General features: G+C 31.3%; 1 protein-coding gene across 3 annotated transcripts in view; it reads right to left on the bottom strand.

The window, feature by feature from the left end:
* LOC143244076 (RNA-binding protein 5-like) overlaps window positions 1-26464 on the bottom strand; it is a 69977-nt gene that overhangs the window by 4641 nt on the left and 38872 nt on the right. For 2 of the 3 annotated variants that reach the window (XM_076488116.1, XM_076488125.1), the window contains exons 16-22: window positions 25934-26032; window positions 25347-25590; window positions 22383-22471; window positions 19306-19537; window positions 16853-17082; window positions 14699-14773; window positions 3523-3632 (exon numbers count right to left, since the gene is read on the bottom strand). In XM_076488116.1, coding sequence (XP_076344231.1) covers window positions 3523-3632; window positions 14699-14773; window positions 16853-17082; window positions 19306-19537; window positions 22383-22471; window positions 25347-25590; window positions 25934-26032 — 1079 coding nt within the window. The remainder of the gene's footprint in view (window positions 1-3522; window positions 3633-14698; window positions 14774-16852; window positions 17083-19305; window positions 19538-22382; window positions 22472-25346; window positions 25591-25933; window positions 26033-26464) is intronic. The other variant, XM_076488133.1, reaches the window with a different exon arrangement.

Genomic DNA, 26464 nt, shown 5'->3' with positions numbered 1-26464 from the left:
GACAATGGAGGGCAAAATACTCTTCACACAGTTGGAGAATGAGTCTTTTGGAGATATGGAAAGATCTGTCTGCACTCCCACTGCAGTAGTGGAGCAGAGTGCAGCAGCACATGTCAAAGAAGGAGAAGAGACAGTAATTCTGAGCTTTGAGATACAAAATATTGTTTACAGTTTTTAAATATTGCACCTCTTTCTCTTCATATATTTTAAAGAAAAGGGAATGGTACAAGGGGGTCAACTATTACAGTTGACACAGTGTGGTTCCAGTTCTCACTTGTAGGTGTAGTGGTCTTTGCCACTACAATAAGCACATGTCAGAGACCCATGATAAGAGGTCTTTGAATACCTGAAATTAGAGAGAGCTGGGAATATATGGCCTAACCTTACAATTTATGTATCCTGCCTTAATACTGGCAGGTGGACATGACAATGTAAACATCAAAATAAATACAATTCTAAGTAGCATTATTCTATCCTTCTGAGTGGAGATATGGCACACCACAGAAATGCCTCTGTAATATTTTTTCAAATCCCTCTCCTGAGGAATTCAGAATAGCATGGAAAGTAACATCAATGAGTATATCCTCCATGGCCTTCTATTTCAAGAAAAGTTTGGTGTGCTGTGGTGAAGATGTTTCCACCAAAATGTTTCCTAAATGCAGCTTCCTTACTGATTTTGGGAAGTCAGAAAGCCAATCTAATATGTTTTGAATGAAAAAGGGAAACATCTGTTCTAAGGATTTCTCAGACAGCAAATGCAGAATGAGAAATTGAGGTCTTGAGTAAGATTGTGATGGTGACTTGATCAGTCATCCATACACAGTCGTTTTTCCAATGATCTTTCTTTTTTTTTTGCAGTTTTATTTATTTTTAGAGTGGGGTATCCATAATAAATAGAACACATTTTGGTGCTCACTATACTTACCTACCATGAAACTCTACAGAGGATGCACTGCAAAGCCAAACAAGGACATTGGAACAATGCCAGGGTTTTGTGACCACTATACCTAAACACCAGCATCAGACACAATGTCCACAATGCCTGCTGAGAACGTCTAACATTGGTATTTTGCTGACCCTAGCCTAAATGAACCAGCCATTTTACCCTGGGAGGCTACCCACCTACAGGAATCCAGGGCCAAAGTAATGTGTTAGGGTTAGACCCCACAACTGCCAGGATCCTCTCTTCCCCTTCACATGGGTGGATGTTCAGATCCCACAGGAGGTAAACTGAAAGTATAGAACCTTCTCTAACAGGTTCCTTCACATTGTATATGAATCCACCTCGACTGGTGAGTAAGAACATGACAGTTTCTAAACTAAATGATCAATATACACACAGATAATTTACTTCTCACACAGCAGTATTATTCCACTTACAATAAAATCACTGAGAACAACTATATTCAGTATTACAGTTAACAGTTTGATAAAGACCCAGCCTCCAAATACACAGTGTTAAAGTACTGTAGTATTAAATTAATTTGAATGAGCATGTTCACATACTGCTATTCAGTGCTGAAAATGAACGTAACAGTATGGTAGTCATCCAGGGCACAAACGTTACAAATTTGTGAAGCACGTTTCCCTTTTAGGAGTAGTAGTAACACTAGGAATTCATTAACGATTTCAAAAACCAGGTACCAACATCACAGAACACATTTAAGATGCACACATGTATATGTAATTTCAGATTCACATGGGCTCTTTTTAACCTATCCTTTCTCCCTGTCCATGCATGGGTTCAGCATGTTATTGTGGCACTATAAATATATTGTTTTGTAATTACCAGCACCAATTAATGAAAGACTTCCTCCCACACATACTTGTATAAATACTTTATACTCATAAAAATGGACCTTGTTAACAGCTTAAACAAAGTTATTATTTTTCAAATGAAAATTCACCAAGATTCTGTCACATTAAACCTATGTTGGTAGGTTCTAAAGGTTAATTTATATATTTTCTTAATTTTTAATATGTAATATATATATATATAAACCAGAAACAAGTTACTAATGACTGTATAACATGCAAGCAAACTATAGGTGCAATTATATGGAGACACCAATACAAAATAAACCAATAATCCTTGCCAGGTGCACTGTCACTGGTCAAGTTTATGTTTGAATAACACAATAAATACAAGACTTAAAAAGACAAAATTTATGCTTAAAACAAGAGCCTTTACAGCAAAATATGAAACTATACTTGAATATATATGTCACAAATTATGAAGGTCAATTAATACTATTTAAAAGCTTGTTATGAATAATCTTATTGAATTATTTCCCCTTAGTAACCCAATATGTGGTACATACTCCCTAAGGTTGGCTGTGTACTGTCGTAAAAGCTCTCACATCAAACATAAATTTTACCCGTCCTTTCCAACACTTCGATAAACCTGTAATTAATTATACTGGTGAATTTAAATGCAGTTATTATTTGTTTCTTGTAGCAATCTATGTGTTTCTCTTGTGCTTCTTATCTGCAGCAATTATAAAAAAAGTCTGAGAAAACAACTATTACAATAGTAAAATATGTTCTTATATGGTATACATCTTACATCACTGTATATAACTATCATCATAATACAATCGTAACGACTCTGTGCAAAAAGAACATACAAGTGATGGCCCTTGGAGAGAGACACGATTCTCAATTACTGTACACTTACACATGCTTAACCTATTTCACAGCATGATTCAAATGGTAAAAACACTTAAACATAAAAGGTTTTTATTTGCTTTTCATTTCAAGCTGTTTACATAAGTAGTACAAGCAGTACCATTGCTACAAAAATCCACAAAATAACTTACTTGCACATTTCTAGCTACCACTTATATCACACAAGCAATGTTTTTATCCATTACTTCTATCCACCCCCTTCACAAAAACGCATTCCCAAAATGGACTGATTAGAATTCTAATTGCTTTATTCACTTAGGTACAAAATATAAATCTAGGGATAGATTTGTCCATTAAGTACTTAGGATATTAAAAACAAAACAGATTATGAACTGATGCTTTTTGTTTTTTGAACAAAAATATTTTTTTAAAATTGCGATTTCACTGTTACCCTAACAGTTTGCAATAGGTTCTGTACTTGAGAAGCAAAGGATATTAAAAACTCCCTTGCTACTTTATTCTTGTGCTGTCTTTCTTCATAACTACAATACAAGTAATATTGTAATATTCTAAAGAAAATGTTTTATTGGGAATTACCATGTCTTTCAGGAGATTCACACATTTCGTTTCCTTTAAAACTGCTAACTGATAAACTGAAAATCATAATAAATGTCCAGTAGGTTGTACATCCACCACATTAAACTTGTAAGGGCTGACGTATCTTTGGTGGTAGTGTGTGACCTTTCTGTTCCAGTCCAATAATTCTTCCATGCTAAGTAGTGTATTGTATTTCATCTTTTGGCCACTACAAACCCTGAACTAACAATTATACTTCTATTTTGGACTAAATTAACAGTTTGTTCACACATGCATATATAATACTTCATAACTTACACAGATTGCTCAATATTTTTCAAGTATTTGTCTTTTAGTTTATTTGGGTGGGGATTTTCTGTTTGTCCATACTTCTCCCTACGTTCTTTTGCCCTGTCTCTGTAAACAGCCTAGATAAAAAACAAATAAATTTACATTTATTTTCTGGTGTAAAAGCGACCAAAGTATGAAGTGTGTTAACATGTAGATAAAACATCTAAAGTATGCATGATGCTTGCAGCAATGCTTGTATTACAAAAAGACATTAAGGATTGAAAAGTGAAAATAGCTTGATGTCCTACTTTCAAGCAGTGTGTGTGTGTGTGTGTGTGTGTGTGTAGATCAATTAATGTGTTTTCCATAATATTTGTTCTGATTAGATCAGTAGCAACTCTCAAATGGTCAAAAAGATCAAATTAATGGAGTTGAATATTATCTATGTGATCTAAGCTGCTTTCTTAACTTTCACATGAATACATCCAACCAACCACATCACTCTAGTGATTACAGGTGTATTTCCATACTCTCGTAATGTTAACCAACACGAAGCTGGAAAAGTTTTGTAAAAAACATTACGACCAGTTTAGATACATTTATTATAATTCACGTTCCCAACGTAGAATTTCCTTATAATCAGGAAAACAACAACATACTGTTGCAGAAACATGGAGTAAGTGCTCAACTTTCCATTAGAGATCAATCTCTTAAATAGGTATTAAAATCTTTCCCCAACATTCTGAATACTGGTAACAGTCATTACAGGTTTATTTAAAATTTAATAGAAGGTTAACAAAGTACTTGCTACACTGTGTCAAAACAGACATATACATGGTAGTTAGGTCCATGTGGTACCCATTTTATTGCACCATTACTCTTTGGGTTTCTATCCCTCCCCACTTTTTTCTTTTCTAATAATGAACTTAAGACAATAACTGATGATCTTAAATATGTTAATTACTTTTTGATATATGTAGCTGAAGATGGAGTGAGAAAAATCCTGAAATATACATGTTCTTTACAGCTTCAATGATCTTTGATTTTAGATTTCCAACAAAAAAATTTGAACTTATTTTACACTAGCATCATTACAAAACTGTTCATGTAATGCCCATCTACTTGCAGACAGAGGTAGATGGTTCAAAACCTATTACTTAGTGTTCCCAAGCTGGCTTATTACTCATGCCATAAGTCATATTTTCTACATTTTTGGAAAGATAACACAATGGTATGGCATATCATTAATCAAATTAGGGAATAAGGCTTAACATTTCAAGGGGCTCCTGATAAACATGGTTAAATGTGAACAAAAACGAATGTGCATTAAACAGAAGGGAAGAGTGCTTACTATGTACTACCATATATTAACTTTTTATATCTCGAGCAAATACAGGCTTTGGATGGAGCAAAAATGGCCACAAGAAAGTATACTGGAGGATATTTTTTGCACAGCAGTCTATGCACAATTGATATACTGAAACGTATGTATAGTATTATACATCACAGTAGAGGAAAATAGATTTAGATTTATATTCTACTATAATTACAAGTGTTTTAAAAAAGAAATTAATTTTAAGCTGCAAAATAATGGTAGGAAAATGTGCAAGATGCAGAAATATTCATACAAGCATAACTTAAAGTCTAGCATTGTACCCATGTATCCAATGCAAAAGGTCCAAAATGAAAAATCGATGAATACTGTTGAAACATACAATCCATAATTGTCCTTGAAATCACCAGTAAAGTGCATTTTATTGAAGAACAATGCATCAGTATGAATTATATCAAAGAGAACTAATAAATGAAGAAAATCATTTTACAAATGTATACATATGGTCTGTGTACAGCAATCATATCTTGGCTAGTGTTACTCATTTTGATGAGTTATGATGTTTTCCAGGACCACTGTACTGCACACAGTTTCCATCTTTCCTTCACAATCCACAAGATGCCTGGCCCCAACCAGATTTTTAATTATTTGGTGGACAGTTATAATGTTTTGGGGTGTCACCTCTGGAGTTTTATTTATGACATCATCAGTGAGGTTTTGCTTGAAAACTTGCAGGCTCATTTTCTTTAACCCTTTTGGCTGGCATAAACTGTACAAGATGTGGGCAATTGCTTGTGTCATTTAAATAATTCAGTGGTATACTTTGTTCTAAAACTTCCAGGTTTTGTAGGCATATTATAATATTCCACCATCTGGCCCATGCAACTGTAGTCATTTATCATGCTGTAGTCATCCACAACTTTTGGCTTTACAGTGGTGTTTGTTCCTGCTCCCTTTAGAATGGTTTGCACTGCAGGTTTAGTTTAATACCAAAAAACATGCCTTTTCTGTCTTTCCATTTAACTCCCACCATTTTCTTTCCTGAGTCCAAAAATCACCTCAACTCCTGACAGTTAGGTTTCAAACTTTTTATCTCTGCAGGAAAGCTGATATGATTGATGTCGAGTGTGTCAGAGTAACTAAAACTGTGTGTGCACAGATAGTCTATAAGAGCTGCTGAAGTATAGTACCTGTTAGAAAACACATGACAACCTGGCTGTAGGGGCTACAGAAGTGTGTCAAAAACTTTGATAGCACAAACAGAGTTGGTGTCAAGTTCAGGGTTGTATGCTGTGTCCTATCCAAAATAAATTTAAATTGATAACAAAGCCTGTTGCACAATTGAAAAGCCCAAATATTTGCTTGTCTTGAAGTACTTGTGCTTGAATATGCCTTTCCACCCAATAACCATCTCATCAATACACACATTTTCATATGGGTAGAAAGCAGCTTGAAACTTTCTCAACATCTCCAGAAAAAGCTTAATCTTTGGTTTTGTCTTCAGTATCTGGTTCAAAGATAAGAAGCATGGTGTGATAAATGATCTAAAACCTGTTTTTACTCAACATCTGATTGTACTAGGGTGTGTAAAAATACCCAGTAGGGGACCAGCAGTCCCTAAACTTGGATTGAGGGTCCAAACCAAAAGTAATCAAAACTACTGAAAACTTCAACCATTTGGAGTAAATGGCATCCACAATGCAAATAATTATCATTTTGTTGGAGAAATGCCTTTCTCTAAAACCTTTGCTGCATATGCACTGATGCTAGAAACAAAATGGTCAAAATTTCTTTGTGAAGAAAAGCTTTGAGGATATCCAACAGTGAATTGCTTTTACCTGATTTCTTCAACTACTCTCCATGTTACTTCATCTTCACTTTTTTCATAATCTCCTAATGTTCCTACAACTGTATTCTTCCTCTCATTAGGCCTAGATCAGGATCTTGCTCTTCTTTTCCTTACCTTTACCTCTACTCACACCTGAAAGACCTACCACAAGACTATCTCACTTTCTCTAGATCTGTCCAAGTCAGATTTCTCACTTTCCAAAATCATGTAGATCATTGGGAATAAAGTCATTTTACTGGTCCAAAAGTTGGTCAAATAACTTCCTAATTTGCTTAGAAGTAAAATAACGCCTACCAGTAGAAGTTGTGTGGTTATTTTCTTTCTTTCAAAATATAAGAGGTTCAAAACATTCAAATACATTGCAGAAGACATGTCTTTCTTTTATCAAATTAGTATTCACATTGAAGACATTTCATTAACAGAAATAGTTTTAGTTTAAAATTGAATTCAAGATGTGGGATTGAACATGAAATGGAATAAGACCTACAAGCTGATACAGACAGCTTGTCCAAATAGAACTAGCTTGTTGATATATTGGCTGTTCAAAAACAGACTTAAATAGTTTATATTTTGAGAAGTAGGATTAATTTTATTAAATCACTTGGGAAATATGGAGGTCACATTATGCTATTGTAATACATTACCCACCTGTTGCTCACGTGTATCATGAAACTAACCTTAACTAACTTGAAACTAACATTTCACTTACTTTTGTAATAATATATAAGAAATAAACATGAAAAATGAAAAACAAAAAATAAAGTACTTACCCAAATCTTTTTTTCTTGCTGTCCATTGTCAATGACATTTAACCATAATTTTTTTTATACTAATGGTAATATTGAAATAAGTTTTTATTTAATTAAATAATGCAAAGAACATAGACTAATAACATAAAAAAAAAGACATTTTCCCCTAACTCCCATAATTTTTCTAGCTTTCTAACTATAAAACAAGAGCTGTTGCAAATTCATCCAAACTAGTTTTAATCCTTCCCATGGGAACAAAGCTTGTACTAACAGCAAAACCAACAATTCTACATTCAAAAACCAATGTAACATAATACATCATTTGATACATAAAAACCATGGTTTTCTATTGGTTATAAATAGTATAGAATTAAATGCAAGAAAGAACTATTAACAAATCCTACAACAGAAGATCTGGCAGGTGGATGAAGCATGACAGCTCTATAAGAAAAGAGAATGGAATGCTCTAAAAATTATGGTTTGTCTGAGAAATAATAATAGTGGGTAATTTATGTTTAATTTTGTACTTACTGGAAGGGCAGTGAATAAAATAGAGGAGATGCCTAGAGAAAATGTAGTATGCATTACACTAGATGAAATTCAAAATTTTTAAAAATTACCTTATAAAATTAAGAACTTAAAATATTTGTAACTAGCTGCGTGTTTATACAGCATTAACTGATATAACATAAACAAAAAACAAAACAGATTAATAAAATTCTAAATGTAAATCAATGAAACCTTGTGACATGTGCAGTAAAAGATGTCCATCATGATAGGGTTTTTGGAACTTTTCTGAATACCTTGAAACTATAGGTTTGGTTTGAATTTCATACAAAACTACACAAGGGCTATCTGCACTAGCCATCCCTAATTTAGCAGTGTAAGACTAGAGGGAAGATAGCTAATCATCACCACCCACCGCCAACTCTTGGGCTACTCTTTTACCATTGAATAGTAAGACTGACCGTCACATTATAACCCCCATACTTCACATAAAAAATCACAAACTTTGTTTATTCTCTAATACCTCTAAAATACATTTCAAATATTTATTTTCAGAAACCTTTATATTTCATCTCTATTTTCTATATTCTAACCCTAATATGGTGTTAGTCAATTTGACCAACATGGTAACTATGATAAAAATATATGCAAATTAACATTTGTAATAGGAAACCACAAATGTATATTAAGAATAGCTGAATTCTTGTAACATTATTCATCTATTTATATTAACTTTGTTTTACTGTATCTGACTAGAAATGTGATTTCTGCCCAGGGCTCTGAATGTCTAGTAACTATGACTCTCGAGATTAATGAGATTCTCACTGTCCCTATCTACTATCTAGCGAAACCACAGCCAAGGGAACGGGCTTGGAGAAATCACAAGTTAAAAATTACATGACACATCCATCTCATGTTACCACACTGAATAGTGTAATTAAAATCATTTACCGTTTTCTGTAAAATTTTATTTTTTTCTCTCATTTTCTCTCCTGTAACATTATACATGATTCTCCAGGTTGTAAAACAGGTAATAAAAGTATAACAATAAAGGTTGCAAAGTGTAAAATAAAATGTATAGTATGTTAGCATTCATAAAAGTTTCATAGAACTAATAGTCAAAGTTTATAGTTCTCACCTTTCCACATTATTTTCTGTAGTAATTTTATTGTTAGGAGTTGATTTATAAACTAAACAAAATAAAATTAAAGAGTACTGTTTGTCTTTTTCAGTATGGATCAAAAGTTACAAAGTAAAATGTCTACTAATCTTTTCACACCTATTCATGTTTATTCTATTAGTAGCCCAAGTAAAAACCAGCCACATATAGAACAGTGAAACTCCTTACTTAGTTTGACACCATCAATATCAAATATTCCCCTGTAGTATAATTCCCAATACTTCCCTAGTTTGAAAACACAGAAGGATAGAATTTATCAACTCGTTCATAGCATAATGTGTAAGGTATTATAAAATGTTTATATTATGCTTTGTAAAAAAAAGTCTGAGCTGACCCAATAAGTCAACAAGCACACATTTCCCACAGAGTCTATTTAAATCTCAGCTCTGAGAACATTGGGGATTGGGAGGGGTGGGAGCAGAATTTATCAGTTTCTTTACAGAACAGTGTTTACAAAAAGAACTGTCTAAAGTACTTTATAAAAATGAGAGAGAATACTTATGATATGACTCTGTACAAAGTTGTATCTGATCCAATAAACTTAAGCATTTGTATATGTATCCGAGCAGGATTTAGTATTACTATAGACGTAAAAGTGTGTAGGTGCTTATAAACATTGTTTCCTATATGACTATGCCTACAAAGTAACCAATGAATGTGTAGTTTACAGAAATATAAATACAGCCTCTTTTATGACTTCATAAAAAATTTTGAGCTGACCCAACAAGCACACATTTCCCACAGTCTATTTAAATCTTGGCTATGAGTGCACAATATCAGTTTCTTTGTAGTACAATGTCTTGAATAAGAATTGTTTGAAGCAGGGGTTCCCAAATTTGTAGTACAATGTCTTGAATAAGAATTGCTTAAAGCAGGGGTTCCCAAACTTTTCAGACCTGCTTCATATCAGAAAGAAAAAACATTGCAGAGCTTTTATAAAAAGAAATACACTGAAAACAGAAACAGCTGTTCACTAGCATCAAAGTTTATTTCAAACTTTTAGAATAAAAATTTATTAAAAATATCAGTATTTAAAAAAAAGTTTTTACTTCTACTTGTTAAAAAATTTCTATTTGCAAAATTGACATCAGTAAAAGTACAGTGTACTTATTTTATTTAATAGCAGCTCTGACGGGCTTGCTTTTCTTCACAAAGTAGTTCAATATTTGGTGCTATGGTTATTACATGTAAGTACAAATCATCTTCCATGTTTAGCCCGTTTCTAAATTTGGTCTTTGTAGCTGTATACAGTGAAAACGTTTGATCAAAGATATGTTGGAAAATGCATCAAAATTTTCAAAGCTCTGTTACTTATTTCAGGTAGTCCATGACCATATGAATCCAAAATAGCATAATTTCTTCCTGCTGAAATTTTGTCTTTAGGGTGTAATCAGTTGAAATTACTGTAGGCTGAGCTCTCTCTTTCAAAGGCAAATTGTTGTTATTTGCAGAGTCAACAAAAGAATTTTGAATCCACAGTAATTTTTCTAAATGAGGGAAGTACTCCCCAATAGTTATACACAAGTCAGATGTGTGCTGCAAGACTGAAACTTTTGCATCTTCACTTAAGGAAATTTCATTTATAACAAAAAACCACCTAGATTTTCAAAGCAATCAAGTTCTTCCATAAGTGTGCATTCACCCCAATGTTCCAGCTTACGTTGAACCACTTCTGTTTTACTCTGAGCTTCCAAGTATGTTACCCTGGTACCCTGTATTGTAGCATTCAGAAAGGTATACAGCACTTATACCTTAATTTGTATGCAATTTCAAAATGGCATTCAGATAAAAAGAAACCCATCTCCTCATGCACTTCATAAAACTGAGCAAGCACTTTTCCCCAAGAAAGCCATCAGACTTCAGTATGAAGCAGCAAATTTCTATGCAAACTTCCCACATCCTCACAGACTAAACTAAAAATCTTTGCACTGAGTGGTCTTGATTTTATAAAACTAACTATTTTTATGACATCACCCAATACCTCTTTTAAGTCTTCTGGCATTCATTTCATTGCAAGAGCATGACGATGAAGACAGCAGTGGATACTCTTGATGTCCGAGTTTTTCTTTTTTTATACATGTCACTGCACCTGAAAATTTTCCCATCATAGGTGCAACCCCATCAGTGCAAACGCTTGAGTAAAGCTGCCATTCGATCTCATGCTCTTCCATAAATAAATAAATCAATTTAAATATTTCTTTACCTGTTGTTTAAGAAGGCAAAGGTTTGCAAATTGACATGTCTTCAAAACTAGCTTTGTGAATATAGCAAACACAAGCAACATCGCATAAGCTGCAACATCTGTTGATTCATCCATCTGCAGCGAAAAAGTTGGACTCACTTTCCCTCACCTTATTAACTCCGTTAAGCATTTTGCTGACACACTTGATTCTTCAAGAAACCGAGGTGTCAAAAAAGGGCACAGAGTTAATGTTACGAAATTTCTCGTAAATCATGCACTCCACCAAATCTTTTTCTCGTGGTTTTATCAAATCTTCTGCAATTGTATGAGCATCACCTGCTTTTGCAATATAGTAACTAACATGATACAAAACAATAAGAGCACCTTTGTTGTCCTGATTGTCAAACAAAATGTAGCTTTCCTTGCATTTAATTGCAAATACTTTCTTTTGAAATACTCAGAAGTTAAACTTTTTAACTGAGAGCATTTGGATTCTAGATGCCATTTTAACTTTGCTAGATATAAACTGTTACTCAACAGTGTTCAACACACAACCCACTAGGTCCATCTTCATTACCTGTACATGTAAAACAAATATTCAATAAAAATTTCATCATACTTTCTTTTCTTTTTTGTTTCTGTACTTCTTCTATCATCCTGAATTGAACCACTTGCACATGATGATAATGCTGATGAATTTGTATTAGGCCTAGGCCTACGAAGATTTTCAGTTATATCAGATTTATTACTGATATTCAGCCACTTGTCCATTATAAGGATGGCAACTAAATATTAATTTGTCTAAAAATTGTTATATCTTTGGCACTTCAAAAGTATTTTCACAGACACAAAATAGCTTCTTAATGAAAACTTGTTCAAGCACTTGGGTTTTATCATCACACAATGACATGCTGACCTAAGATCAATAATGCCATAACGAAGTCAGAATTAAAAGTTTCTGGAAAAAAATGTTAGGCTGCTAGAATAACATATTTTCCTAAAGGAAAAGGGTAACCTGTTATTTTTACAATTTTTTTTTGTTTCTTAACAGAAACTTTTAAGTCAAATAAAATATTAAAGCCAGATCTAATATGCATCTAAATTTTGAACAAAGTGAAGCATGATGTCATGCAAGCGTATGACACAGAGATCACTGGTACCAAGTTTGTCTAATTAAAACTAGAACGAATCTAACCTAACCTAACAATTACTTATAAGAGTTGACATAAATATAATTATACTTTGAAACTGAAACAACTGATACTGCATCTAATTACATCACAATGTTTCAAATTTGGACAAGTTTCAGCTATGACATGTTTCATTTCCTTCAAGATTAAGCCACTAATCCAGATCTGGCTTCTAAAAGACAGTTGACATCACTACCCAGGGTTGATCAATGTTTCATATGAAAATTACTAGGCTATCTTACATTTCCAGTGATGCATGCAATCTTGAAGAGGTGCCACTATTGAAGTTAAGTGAGATTTTGTTAACACTTTCACTGTGAGAACTTCCTCTAAGCTAAATAAAATCATCTGTCATTATGCAGAATAAAACATTAAAAGGCCCAATATGCAATACACGTCTTAAAGATATATTTTACTTTTTGCACAGTGTATTTCAATTCAATTTTACAGTTTTAGGAAAAAATATTAACATTCTAAGTTTTCCTCAAGGAACCCAAGATATCTATAGCAGAACCTAATGGCTCCATGGAGCACGGTTTGAAAAACCATTGTCTAAAACACTTTATAAAAATGAGAGAAAATATTTATGATATGGCTCTGTACACAGTTGTATCTGATCCAATAAGCGTAAGTATTTGTATATACATGGTCAGGATTTAGTACAAATGCAGATGTAAATGTGTGTAGGTGCTTATGAACATCCTCTTTCTTGTATTACTATGCTTACACAGTAACCAACGAATATGTAATTTATAGTAATATAAATACAGCCTCTTTTAGGTCATCTAGTATTTTTGGCTTACCTTTCTTGCTTGTTAAATTAAAAAGAAAATAATTACTTTTTGATTGAATGCATAGATACATTCTAAAGCTTCTCCATTCTGTTCTTATTTTCAATATTGTTTTTTTAGTAAAACATTATAAATTTATCTAAATCCATACACATGTAAGAAAAGATACTCCCTTTCAATAAGTTGAGTTTATCAGATACATTTCCTTCATATTTATAAGCCATTCTATCCTTCTCATATTACATACATAAGCTTTAGTATATTTAAGTAATTTGTCTTTAGTTTTTTTATCACTTGTTTTTATTCTACCTTAGAGCTAATGAGTAGAAAATAACACAAGTTGAACACAGTTATACTTGTCTATAATAAAACAAAGTACAGATCTCTTTGTCATAGCACTTGTGTACCAGCATTTTGTAAAATGCGGTAACCCTTTGGTTGCCACACATTTTGTATGTGTATATATATTATCATTTTCAAATAAATACTTAAACAATTAGTTATTTTTCTAAAAAATAGAACAGCAAACAAAAAATATTTTCTACAAAGTCCTTGTTTGCATTTACAAGTCATACTTGTTTATAAGCCTTGTCCACATTCATATGACAATAGAAAAATATCTGTAGTCTTTATATATACATGTTGGTGTACCAAACCTCATAAATTATAATTTACCTGGCTTCCTAACTAAATTCTATTTCTGTCTAAAAAATTTCAAATTATCCAATGATATAAAAGCTTCTTTTCTCATAAATAACTTAAGTTACAGATTTAAGTAGAAGAAACACATTTCAATTGGTTATAAAGTTATTGCTATACAAAAGTACAATAGCATAAACAAGTCTTTGCTAATAAAGTAGTGGGTGGAACTAATATAAAGGGATTTCCTAAATACTGAGATCTTAGCAGATTGAAAAGGTAGGAGGTTCTTATTTTATTGACTTACCAACATTAGAAATCTGAGGTTCTAATTCCTAAGAAACTATAGACATTATATTGTGGGTATTGTAACATGAAATCTAACCAAATCCAGAAGGCAAAGTACCACATGATACACACAAATTAATGTTTAGCCTTTTTTTAAAGTTTACTTTCAAACTGAGAAGCAAGCTAATGTATCATATAATGTTAAAATTTGAATTGTAATCTACAATTTGATGTAAATCTCACTAACATACATTTATAAAATACTTGTTTTATAAAATTGTAATTACAAGTCTACATACCTAATGATATGCCCTCTGAACCCTACCTGTCACCAAAGGGTTAAAAATTACGGGAAAACTAATCAGAAACAGTAGCAAACTTTAAATCAAACTGAGTTTTTACAAGACAAGAATTAACTAACCTAGCCATGACATTTTCAATCTAAATACCAAAAAGATTACAAGTCAGAACATGCAGGGATGTGTAAGTAAATACCTCTCTCTCAGCCTTTTCCACTATTTCCAGTTCCTCTTGTGTCAGTTTTGTTCTTCGCAAGGTTTCCATGTTTTGCTACACATGTACAAAAATATTTTTTTAGCTCATAAGTATGCCAGTTATGCACACATTAAACTAAAACGGTTTTAGTTCACCAAATTTGTAAAAACTGAGGCACAATTAATTCTTATGCTACTAACTCAATGAATTACACCAACCATGCGATCTGAAAATGACAAGAGTTTCCACACTATTAACTTTTAACATGCATTGTTTATCCTTATGAAATATTTCAAGCTGTCAGCAGACAGTTGAGTCCTTTTGTACACAGGAGGGAAAAGAAAAAAAATCCCAATTTTTGTTTAAACATTTCATTAATTTTATTTGTGAATATATGGAGTCAGAGAGTTGATTGTCTCAACTTAACAAAATGTGTTAAGATTTAAAAACAAAAAATAAATTCCATTTAAACATTTTCAGATTTCATTTTTACAATCTCAAACTTTCTACACAAAATGAATTTTATTTTCCAGAAATACTTTTTTATTTGCTATTTTTTTCTACCCAATCTCTATAAAGTGTCAATCAATTTGACCACTCTAGCAACAACCAGAAAACTTTAAAGACTGCAAAATATGAAAATAAAGTGGGTAGTAATGTTAAGTTCTCTAATAATGACCATGAAGTTCCAAAATATCTTACATGAGAGTTTCTACCTCTAACCTTTTCACATCTATCTCCTATGTTTATTTTACTTCAGCAACTAAGTAGAAACTGCTTATCATAAAGCAATGAATTGCTGAACCTACAATTAGACTGTTTACATGACACTGTAATGCAACTCTGTTAGCAGCAAGAAGCTTGCACACTACAACTAGCAGGACTTTTCCACAGAATTTATCATAATCCTGGCTCCAAAAACACAGTGGGATAGAATTTATCTGCTTGTTTACATTACAGTGGTTGCAACAAGAATTGTTTAAAAGTAATAAAAGTGTGAGAAAATGCCAATAATAAAGATCTGTACAAAGTCCAGGACAATGAATAAACTTGGTAGATATATCAATGCTAGTTATCCACCTGGGATGGTCATATTTTATCAGTACAGGTTTACAGGGTGTTTTAGTCCCTGTGAACATGTGTACATTTGTTTGTTTATTATTATTTACACAAAAATACTTTTAGTTATTTTTCTTCAAAGATAGCACAATAAATAAAAAATATATAGAAAAACAATTTCTAGCATGTACAATGTGATCATATTAATTTATATTTGCATAATACACTTGTAAAACCTCATAACAAGCCTCATTTCTCTCAAGTGGAGAGAAAGACGTATCAATTTTTTGTAGATTTCAAAAATAAACCTTAGAAAACCAAAACGTTCTCAAATTAGTATACTGGTACATATGTATCTGATTTCTAACTAGTCTATATGTGGGTTTAAAAAAAAAAATCTAATTTCTGTTCAGAGCAATGACTTACTGAACATTATTCTAGCTTTCCAGTCTTTCCCCTGCAAGCAATCGGCAATAACTGCCAGATTTACTTAGTTTGTGTTCTTTCCATTGGTTATAAACACACATTTAAGAGAAACAAGTAGTAGACAAGTTTTCAAAAGAACATAGTGGTGTTCAGGGCTACCTTCACAGGTTTGTAAAACATATTGATATCTAGGCAAATAAAATAGATGGGAGGTTTTTATTTTGTATTCTAACTTGTAAATTTGTGGAGTCTGAGTTTCTAATTCTTTAACAACTACACAATTTGTATGATAGGAGAAATAAAGTGCAAACTGAGGAATAAAACAAGATATATGACAATCAAAAAGGCATATTGTTAATTTTTCAAATATTTTCTTTCAAAGAAAGAAATTGAAACATATATAATACATTAAGATGATAATTACAAATCACATTATAATTTCGATTTTATTGACCTGCAGTGATAAAATAATTTAATTAACTTTTGAAAATAACTATAATGATTTGGTGTGCACCCTCTGACCTATCCATGAGAGATGTAAATATTTATAGATACAACACCAGTAATAGTTCAATCCTATATACCACAATTCATTATTTAATCCTTTAGATTATTAGGCACTGAAAGACTGATTTATTCACTGAAATTGCATGACATGATACTTCCTACCTTGTGTAGATCCGAGAGTTGCTGGTGTCTTGTAAGTGCATCTTTGTTAGGAAACTGACGTTTACATAATAAACATGCCATCTTTTTTAGGTCCGTTAACTTAATTTCCCAAGCTTTAAGAGGATCCTGTATAGGTTGCCTAACATCTACAGGTTCAGGTTCAATGTCCGAGTCACTGTCTTCACCATAGGCTGCCACGAGGTTTGGCTTTACAGAAGGTTTACTAATACCTGTTTTAAAAAAAAAGAAAAAAAAGTGTAATTTACATGAGGTTTGGTTTTCTAATGTCATAATGAAGGTATTCTGCTGTTTTAACTCAATGGTGTTTTAAGAAGCATAGTTCGTTCTATTTCAGTACTTTGATCAGATATGCAACTTGCACAAAATACACTGATGACAAAATGATTTCCCAATTTAAGTGTTCAAACTGAACAACAATAAATTTTAGCCACTTCAAATATTAGTTTTATGTAAAAAACAGCAATTTTTTTATATGTTCTAGATAAAATAGATATCAACAAAAAAACCGATATAAGAATTTATCAAACTTAAAAGATAATGCTTCACATTGAAATACTTTACATAACTCATTAAATTTCGTTCCAGTAATAAAAACTAGATAAAATCATTTAAAAATTGACAAAAAATTTCATAAATGTACTATTTTTAAATGTACTTTTATCATAAATGTACTATTTTTAAATGTTCTTTTACTATTTTTTAATAACACTCATTATTTAATGTATTATTTGCACTCGGACACTGAACAGGTCAACTTCAAGGTGATTTTCATTTTCAGTATAAAAATACTATATTACCTTACAGTTTTCATGTTTCAATGCATAATCTTTAAAACTCTTAAAAATGAATATCAAATGTTTTTCTAGGTTGATGTTTATACTTTATTTTTCATATTTTACTACCATATTACTAACTAGCTATTATTATGAACAAAAGTGCAAAGAAATGCTGAAAATTACAAAATAGAAATACGTACATACTTAATTTTACTTGAACAATTTCAAAATATGTTCTTTAGGCCATATGTACAATTCCATGTTTTTAACTTTTGACATTTATTTTAATGTTTTATTTTCCTTTTCTTTACCATTGATTATTTATGTCAACATATATGAATAGCTATCACAGGCAATAGAAAAGTATGAATAGCACAGACATCTTAACATCAAACATATATTTTTATTTGTACTTGGTAATGTAAGTCTTGTAGAGTAAATGGAAGCTTAAACCTTGCAAATACAATTTTAAAATATAAGTAATGCATATCTAAATAGCCTGTAAAAATATAACAAATACAACTTAAATGTTTCTCTACCTACAACATATTTGGGTAGGAAGCAATTGAAACACTGTTGTAAACAAAACAGCCAACATTAGTACATGTAGTTACATCTATCTGAGGATGACAACTTATCACCAATTTCAAAAAACCACTGTTGGGTTAATTTCTAATATGAACTCTAACATTTATTGACACTACATCGTGAGTACATGTAACTTCTAAAAGTCATTGTTAACTGTAGAAGGTGGGTGTGGCACCTGTTAATGATAGGATAGGAAAAATATATTTCTTGTTTCAACAGAATTCAGCCAACGAACTTTGAAATATGTGTGTCAAAAGAAAAAGTGCATTATCTTCTAGATTTATATATATGTGACTACACCTTTAAGCTTCAAGCTATACTTCACCAAATTTTTGACACTGTTTATTGCTCATGTCACATGACACAAGCTTGAGAGATTTCTTTAGTCCTTTCAATGTTTCTTTGAAATAAAAATGAAGATAATAATTTCATTAAAACACATTGATAGTAAAGTGGTTTGATTAAATTTTGAGCATAACTCTGACATGCACCAAAAGAAGTTTAAAAAGTGTCTTTGTTAAAGTCTCTTCACAAGTGTCAGTGTTCTGAAAGAAAGGGCCAAACTGTGACTACGAATTGTCTTGACAGGTCTTATTTTGGTTATTTTTATTACCCACACAAAGTGTAACCAGGTCTACACAATAATTCAAAATATCTATGAGAAAAAAAAGAACATCTCAGATAACTATGAAGGATGATGAACTCATCTGTTCCAAAACTAACTTTTGCCAGTTTTAAATTTGAACACTATAGTGATAACACCATGATAACAGCACTAATAGCTTAAGCTCCCTTCTTTCCATACTAAACACGCAGAGTCCTCGGTGCAGTACGCATTGTACATAACAATGTAATGTAAGCAATCCCACATTCACACTGTGATATTGAGATACCAGGGAAAAAACAACAACCTTACCCACTAGGTTATCAAAACACACATTTCTCTAATTAATCTATTTCTTCTTTCCAATTCACAAATCAACAACCTGAGCAACTGGTTTAACAATACAAAACTACCTCATATTATTCAAAGAAAATGTTTAAGTAAAGAACATTGTTTTGTCATACCACTTAATGGAATCTGAAGTTTTTTTGTCTTTTCCACTTCTTTCCGCAAAACCTCGGATACCAAGGACTTTCTTTCCGCGGGACTACTTCTCTTCTCTAGAACAGCAAAGCCAGCATCAGCTGCAGCAGACTGTTTGGCTTGTTCTAACATCGCTCTGTTTTGTGAAGTGATTAGTCCCAGTTTTGCATTTTCTTTCCTCTGATTTAAGGTTTTGGCCCATCTTGCCATATCCTACAAATATTAGTGCACAGAACAATGACAAATCCAGTCTGTAGAATAAAACCAAGCACCTGGACTAAAATGTTTTTATTTAAATCTTAGAATGCTTTAGGCATTACATACAAGTGTCTGATATTTTTCTCACCGACAGATTGTAATGTATTTCACAGTTAATCTGTCCAGGCATTAACTAACTTACTTTCAAACAGACTATATAAAAATAACTAGTATATAATTTTGAAGAGTAGAAGATTGTAATGAAACATTTCTGCTTCACAGGTTAATGCAGGCATTGTTGGCGAAGATAATTATTTTATATGTTCCTCTCCATATCATCATATAACATTTGTTTGCAGATTCCATGATACACTGAAATACTTGTAGTCTCATACTAAAACTATAAGTCTGTAAATATATATATATAAAAAAAAAGATATCCATCTTGAATATGTTCTTGATGCTTACCAAATAGTTAGGTCATGATAGATTTCTTCCACTATAGCTCAACATATACCCATATAATTATTTAAAATTCAAGATTGCTGTGCACTGTATAAAAATCTACATGTATTATATGTACTTTCACTATAATCTATGTAAACTTCACGATCAATTTGTACCATATTAATACTCCTACGAAGAGTGGGGCCTAATAGGCCCCACTTTTCGTAGGAGTGTTAAAAGCTATATTCATTACACATGCACGAAAATACATACCTTGGTTATAATGTATGTAAAATCCAAGATCAATGTATACTGTATTAACTCTTTTACCCTGATAAGCTAAGGTGCATGTGTCACAACATTTTAGAGCATTATTTTCAAAAGTTTATTAAGTAACATTTTTAGTACTTACTTCCATGAGATTGGCATCCAAACAGTTTATAATTTAAGTTTTAAAACTATATGTTCTAATTTCTTAATACAAAAGAAAAAAATTGAAGTTAACTTTTTTGTGTGTCACATAACACATCCAGTTGTCTTACTGCTCAGTTTCTATTTTATTACACCCACAATGCAATGTGTGCAAGTATCTAACAAATTAGAAATTCAAATCTGAGATACAGACAAGCTAAATATAAAAGAACCTCCCACCTGTATGATTTGCTGAGATATCAATATATTTAGCAAATCTACTAGAATGGTTCTGCCCTTCAAATCAATCATTTGAAAGTTCTTTATCAGTACCACCCACCACTACGTTGCTCAAGTTTATCACCAACAGAAACAAGATTTTCCCACCTACATAACTGGCAACTTTTTATAAATAGCTTGAAAGAAAAGATACGAATTTTACGAAAATTATAGAAGTGTGGTCAATAACTCACTACTCTGAATAGCAATGAAATTTTTTTCCACCCACAGACATCAAATAGATGGCCAGTAGTACTGAAACACCTGATTTAAATGCATCAAGCAAGGCTCAGAACACACAATGTTTAATGGAACAGCACAAGTTTGAACTACATAATAAATATTTTCACACATTCTGAGTGGAATTTTGTTATTCTGAGAGGTTTCTTTGGGAGTGTTGTATGAAATATAAGCCTCTTAATCCAATACTGTGTTCTTGTAGAAAAGTTGCATACAACACTTTCCTACAAAACCCTTACAATGCTGCATACCATATGTTCCTGACATCAGTGAAAAATAACCAACATTTAGAGAAACTTATAACAAAACACAAAATTCCAGTAAACACAAAATTTAATTCAAAAACCAGGTACAAAGCTAAAGTCCATACTATGTAAAAATTACACTGACAAACACAACACCAACATAATTTATAAAATACAATCCAACAACTGGCACAACTTCTATAATGGAGAAACTAGCAGAAAAATGAAAACCTGATTCAAAGAACACAAAAAAACACCTTCACACATTTTTCAATACTGCAAATCAAATAAACACAACAAAACAATAGAAAACATCCAGATATTAAGTAGTGAAACAAATATAAACAAATGCAAAATTAAAGAAGCCCTACTTATACAACTAAAACTAATATAAAGGAACACCTTTATACCTATACTAATTAATAATCTAACATCCATCTGCAACGTCACCTACAATCCTGTAACCATTTATAATCTCATCCTCAATACGTGCCTGGCAACACTCTGTTGCAAACTCTCTCTTTGTTAATCTGAAGATGCCCTAGGAAGGTTGAAATGTTATTCTCTTCTTATCAATAAAAGTGTTAATATCCATACCAGCTTTTCTGAGATACACTTTCCTATTTTGCACATGCATTGTTGCTCTCAAGAGTGCCACATTACATTTAATGCGCACAAAGTTGGTTGGTGATGTAAGCTTCATTTACAGTGGGTTTCAACTTTAGATGTTGAAAGTAAAATAAACACAAACTCTCAAACCTTGCGATTAACAGCTGCTTATTTCATTTCTGATTTTACGGTTTTTATTATATTTGATGAGTTTTCTACAGGGTGAAGAATCAATTAATAAATGCAATAAAAAATAAAATATAAAGTTTTACTAAGAAAATGTTATATATCTATTTAAGAGGTTTTAAAGGTTACATAAACGAAATTTGAGCTTTTAGAGACTAAAGAGTATTTTTGGTCTTAAAATTAAAATCACTCTGCACTCATACTAGTTTTAGAATGACCAATAAATATTTTCACAGAGCAAATATCAGTAAAAATACTTCATTAAAAATTTGATTTTGTAATGTTTACTAAAGATCTAGCAAATTTTGTAAAGATACACTTAATATATTAAAAGTTAGATGTATATAAACTATGACAAGTACAAATGGTTATGAGATCAGCTTATGGTGCAAGAGTTAAGAATATGTCCATTACATACACAGGTAACACATTTATATACATACCTTGGCTATTTTCTTGGCAATTTGTACTTTATCATGTTTATCCTTGTTTTTTGATTTTTCATCTTTTGATGAGTCAGCTTCAGTCCCACCTGAAATATGTATCAGTTCAGTCTTTATTTTTAGACCCTATAAACATTTTCCTTTTCCTTGTTTTCATAGTAACTCATTATGGGCACTGAACTATATGAATTCCACTGTATGAGACAATGACTGAACAGTTAGTTTTTGTTAAAATTATAAAACTGTTATCCACAATATCCTCAGTATTATGCATATTTCAAACCATTGACGAACTTTAGCTTTATAAAAAAAACAACCAAAACTACTATGGTGTGTATGAACTGTCAGAAATAGAGTAGCTTAATACCTTCCTTATCTCAACCCATAATCACAGCTGTCACCTTTCACAGATTATTCATACATGTCTGAAGCAAGCCTAAGTACAATGCCTGGTTTATACACACAACAAGAATATAAACCATGTGATTAACTTTAGATTTGTGTTAATTTGAAAACCTTAGTACTATTTTCTATTAAAGATTTTTGTCACATTTCTATACTTCATTATATAATTTACTTCACACTTGCTCAGTATGTATCGATCTTAATTTCTAAGCTAAATATGGCTTGTTACAAATGTTAACAAGTTGATATATAATTTGACATCAATATTCTATTATTATTCATCTATATTTCTAAAACTGAATTCAGTTTTATAGTGTAAAACAAACACTTTCTTTTATTTTGTGTAGTTTTCCTCCTAAAGACACAAAATATTGTGTACTTTAAGTTTCACTTTACAATAAAAGTTTACATTAGTGGCCAACATGTCTCCTTGAATTAGTGTGTTTTTGGTCTCTTGTTAATGTGTACATATTGGCAAATGGAATGAAAAAAAAACAACTAATAACACAATGAAAAATCATAATTTCATATTTTTAGTGTTTCCCCAATGTAAAATTCACATTCCAAATAATAATGCTGCTAATCAAAGTAATTTTACTCTTAAAATGTAAATTGTTACTAAAATATTTTTACTTAATATTCATATAGTTCAACTATCAACCTTTTCACTACAAGCAGGTTAATTCTCTCAACACAGGTTTGTTCAATTTGACCAGCTGTGTGACCTCCTTGCATTTCTTCAGCCTATAGATTTTGTACTCCTTCAATAATGTATCTTTTACAATGTTTGACAGTTTTTCATGTATAAAACAATTATATTTTTGAGTGAAATATTTTTTAAAAACTAGAGATTTGTCCATGAATATGTTTAGTATTTGTTTTGAATAGTCTGTGTGCAAAGTCATTTTCATGTTAAATTAAAAATACTTTTCATCAACTTCAAGAATCTGAAATTTCCTTTGTGTAATCAAAGATCTCATAAATACATTACAAGTGATTTTTTTAATAAATACTATATATTTTACCTGTTATCTTCTCTAATCCTATCTTGAAATCAGATCAGTCAGTTTTACTCATTTCTGTTTACAATAAGCCTTATCATACTTCATACATGGAAGATGTGTAACTATTTCTTTAAAGTTTTATATTTACATTTTGAAATAACTAAAAAAATCATAAATAACTATAGTGATACCACAGAATATCACTAATTTATCAAGCTTAGTAAGTAAGATGTATTTGGGTCTGAAAGAAATATGAAATTTTGATCTCATTTCATGCTTTAAACCTAGCATGAAAAGAAACAGTTTGATATGCAAATACTGAGAAAAACTACAAGGGGACATTTTGAGCTTTCAATTGGTTATACACACTTCAACAAGCAAAGTAATTATTTCAAATATTGAAGAGATAGGCAGGGCTACACTGATTGATTCAATATTAATATAACAAGAAACAGAAAAGAGAGTTCTTATTTTATATTCTATCTTGTCAATATTAGCAATTTGAGTATCTAATTTGTAAGAAACAATAGCTTTGTATTTGGGCATCACAAACATCAAATTTAAACAAATGCTGCATTCACCATACCACACAACATAATAAACATGATCTTTTATAAATCTTTCCCTTTAAATTAAGAATTAATGTTTAATACTAAAATTTGAAGTGTACTCTATAAATACCATATCTATTGACATACATTCATAAAATTGTAGTCCAGTAAAATTTAAAATGCAAGTCAACAAATGCAAAGACATGGTCTATGGTCCATTTTGGTAGGGTTAAATAAATAATTTAATGTAATAGTACCACTATTACAAAAACAAAATTAAATGCTTAAATTTTATCAGTAAGTGACAGCTAAAAATAAGATACAAAATGTTATTGTTTTTTTTCCTTATTCTAAGAGTAATTAACTTCTAAAGTTTAGAAACTTACTGGTCTAGTTAAAGTTATGTTAGGTGAAATAATTAAAATTAATAATATGCTCATGTCTTATATGATTCAACACAGTAAACTGAGTTATGTATTTGCCAAGTGACTGGCAATATTTTTAGTTATATACAGTTCAAATGGAAATAAAACAAAGTAACAAAGTAGAAATAGATGTTATTTCTTATTACAATATACAATCATTCCAAACGGAGAGGAAACAAAAGGATAATTTATCTTTATTTTGTATTTTCTATGGTGGCCCATATGAAGTATAAAGAAAATAACAGATAATGTTTAATGGAAAAGAAAAACTTTCCATACTAGTTTAGATTTAGAAAAAAAAATTTTGTGTACAAAAGACATGTGTTTACTGAAAGCTTTGTGAAGATATACATACTATATTAAAAGTTACAACATGAAATCTCTCATTATTACTTAATATAATCCACCAACCCCATTTGGAAAGTTAAGAGGTTTTAGTGAAATACTTTACTGAAAGTTAAGAAAAACTTAATAATTAAAATAAATTACTGTACTTATTTCAAATTTTAGCTATGCCTCTAAGAAAATCTCATACTACTATAAATATTAGACATACTGTCAAAACACTAACAGCAATACCTGACATATCATGAGTTCCTGAAACTACAGTTGGAGCAGGTAGGTATGTCTGTTTCTCTCCATCCCAATACACAAACTGTTGTGACTCGGCATTGTAGTAGTACTGGGAGTTAGCATCATAATAAAGACCTGTACTTGGATCATAATAATATCCAGATGTTTCATCATACTGATACTTAGATGTATCAGGAACTGCATATTTAGCATACGTAACACCATCAACCACAACTGAGCCAAGATTTGCCTATCAATGAGAAGAGGAGAAAAAATATTGCACATATACGCATAAACACACCTTAAAAATATAACACTGTAATCTACAACAGTCAATAAAAGAAAAAGGTGTAATTTTGTACATTAAAAAAATTTAAGAATTTTACAGAATGAAAATTTTCACTTCATTTTTATTTGTTTTAAGTCCTAATAATGTTGGTACTGACCCTAGAACTATGAATAGACTCTTTTTAATAGTTATTTATACATCAGTTACTTCTGTTTCACCTACTTCTTACTAAAACAAACTGGTACATTTGGTACACAGAAAAGAAAGAAACAACAAGCTGAGGTTATTACATGTATATTTTTACCTGTACTTTTGTTCCTGTACTTCCCTGAGGATCTGCAGAAATTGTAGTAATTCCTTGCAATCCTTTTTCCTGCCTCCTTTTATCTGATTTCTCAGTTTCCTTTTTTGTTTAAAATAAACATTAAATAATGTTTACAAATACTTCTATCAAAAGCTGCAATTCACTATAAACTTCAGGTTACTTTATGTCAAGATAGTCATTATACATAAAGTTAGAATAATCTACTAGAAGTTATTTTAATACCACATTGGTCCAGTTATACAGTTATGTGGCTAAAACCTTAAAAGGCAAACCATTAAACAACTAAACAGTAACTGAGCAATAGTTGAACAATATCTGGCATATGAGAAGATAGATGGTAATAATAAATTTTCTCAATTGTGGAAGAAAAATTCTTTTTCACTAATTTTTTAAAATAATTATTACAAGATTACCTCCAAAATGAAAACTAAAAAAAGGAAAAATTTATCAAATATAAATGGGTTTCCTTTGTTAAAGAGGAAATTTACATTTACTATAATTATCAATATT

The sequence above is a fragment of the Tachypleus tridentatus genome, chromosome 1 (assembly GCF_004210375.1).
Source record: "Tachypleus tridentatus isolate NWPU-2018 chromosome 1, ASM421037v1, whole genome shotgun sequence".
Lineage (NCBI taxonomy): Eukaryota > Metazoa > Arthropoda > Merostomata > Xiphosura > Limulidae > Tachypleus > Tachypleus tridentatus.
The sequence above is the reverse complement of the archived record's forward strand: the minus strand, read 5'-3'. Positions and strand labels throughout refer to the sequence as shown.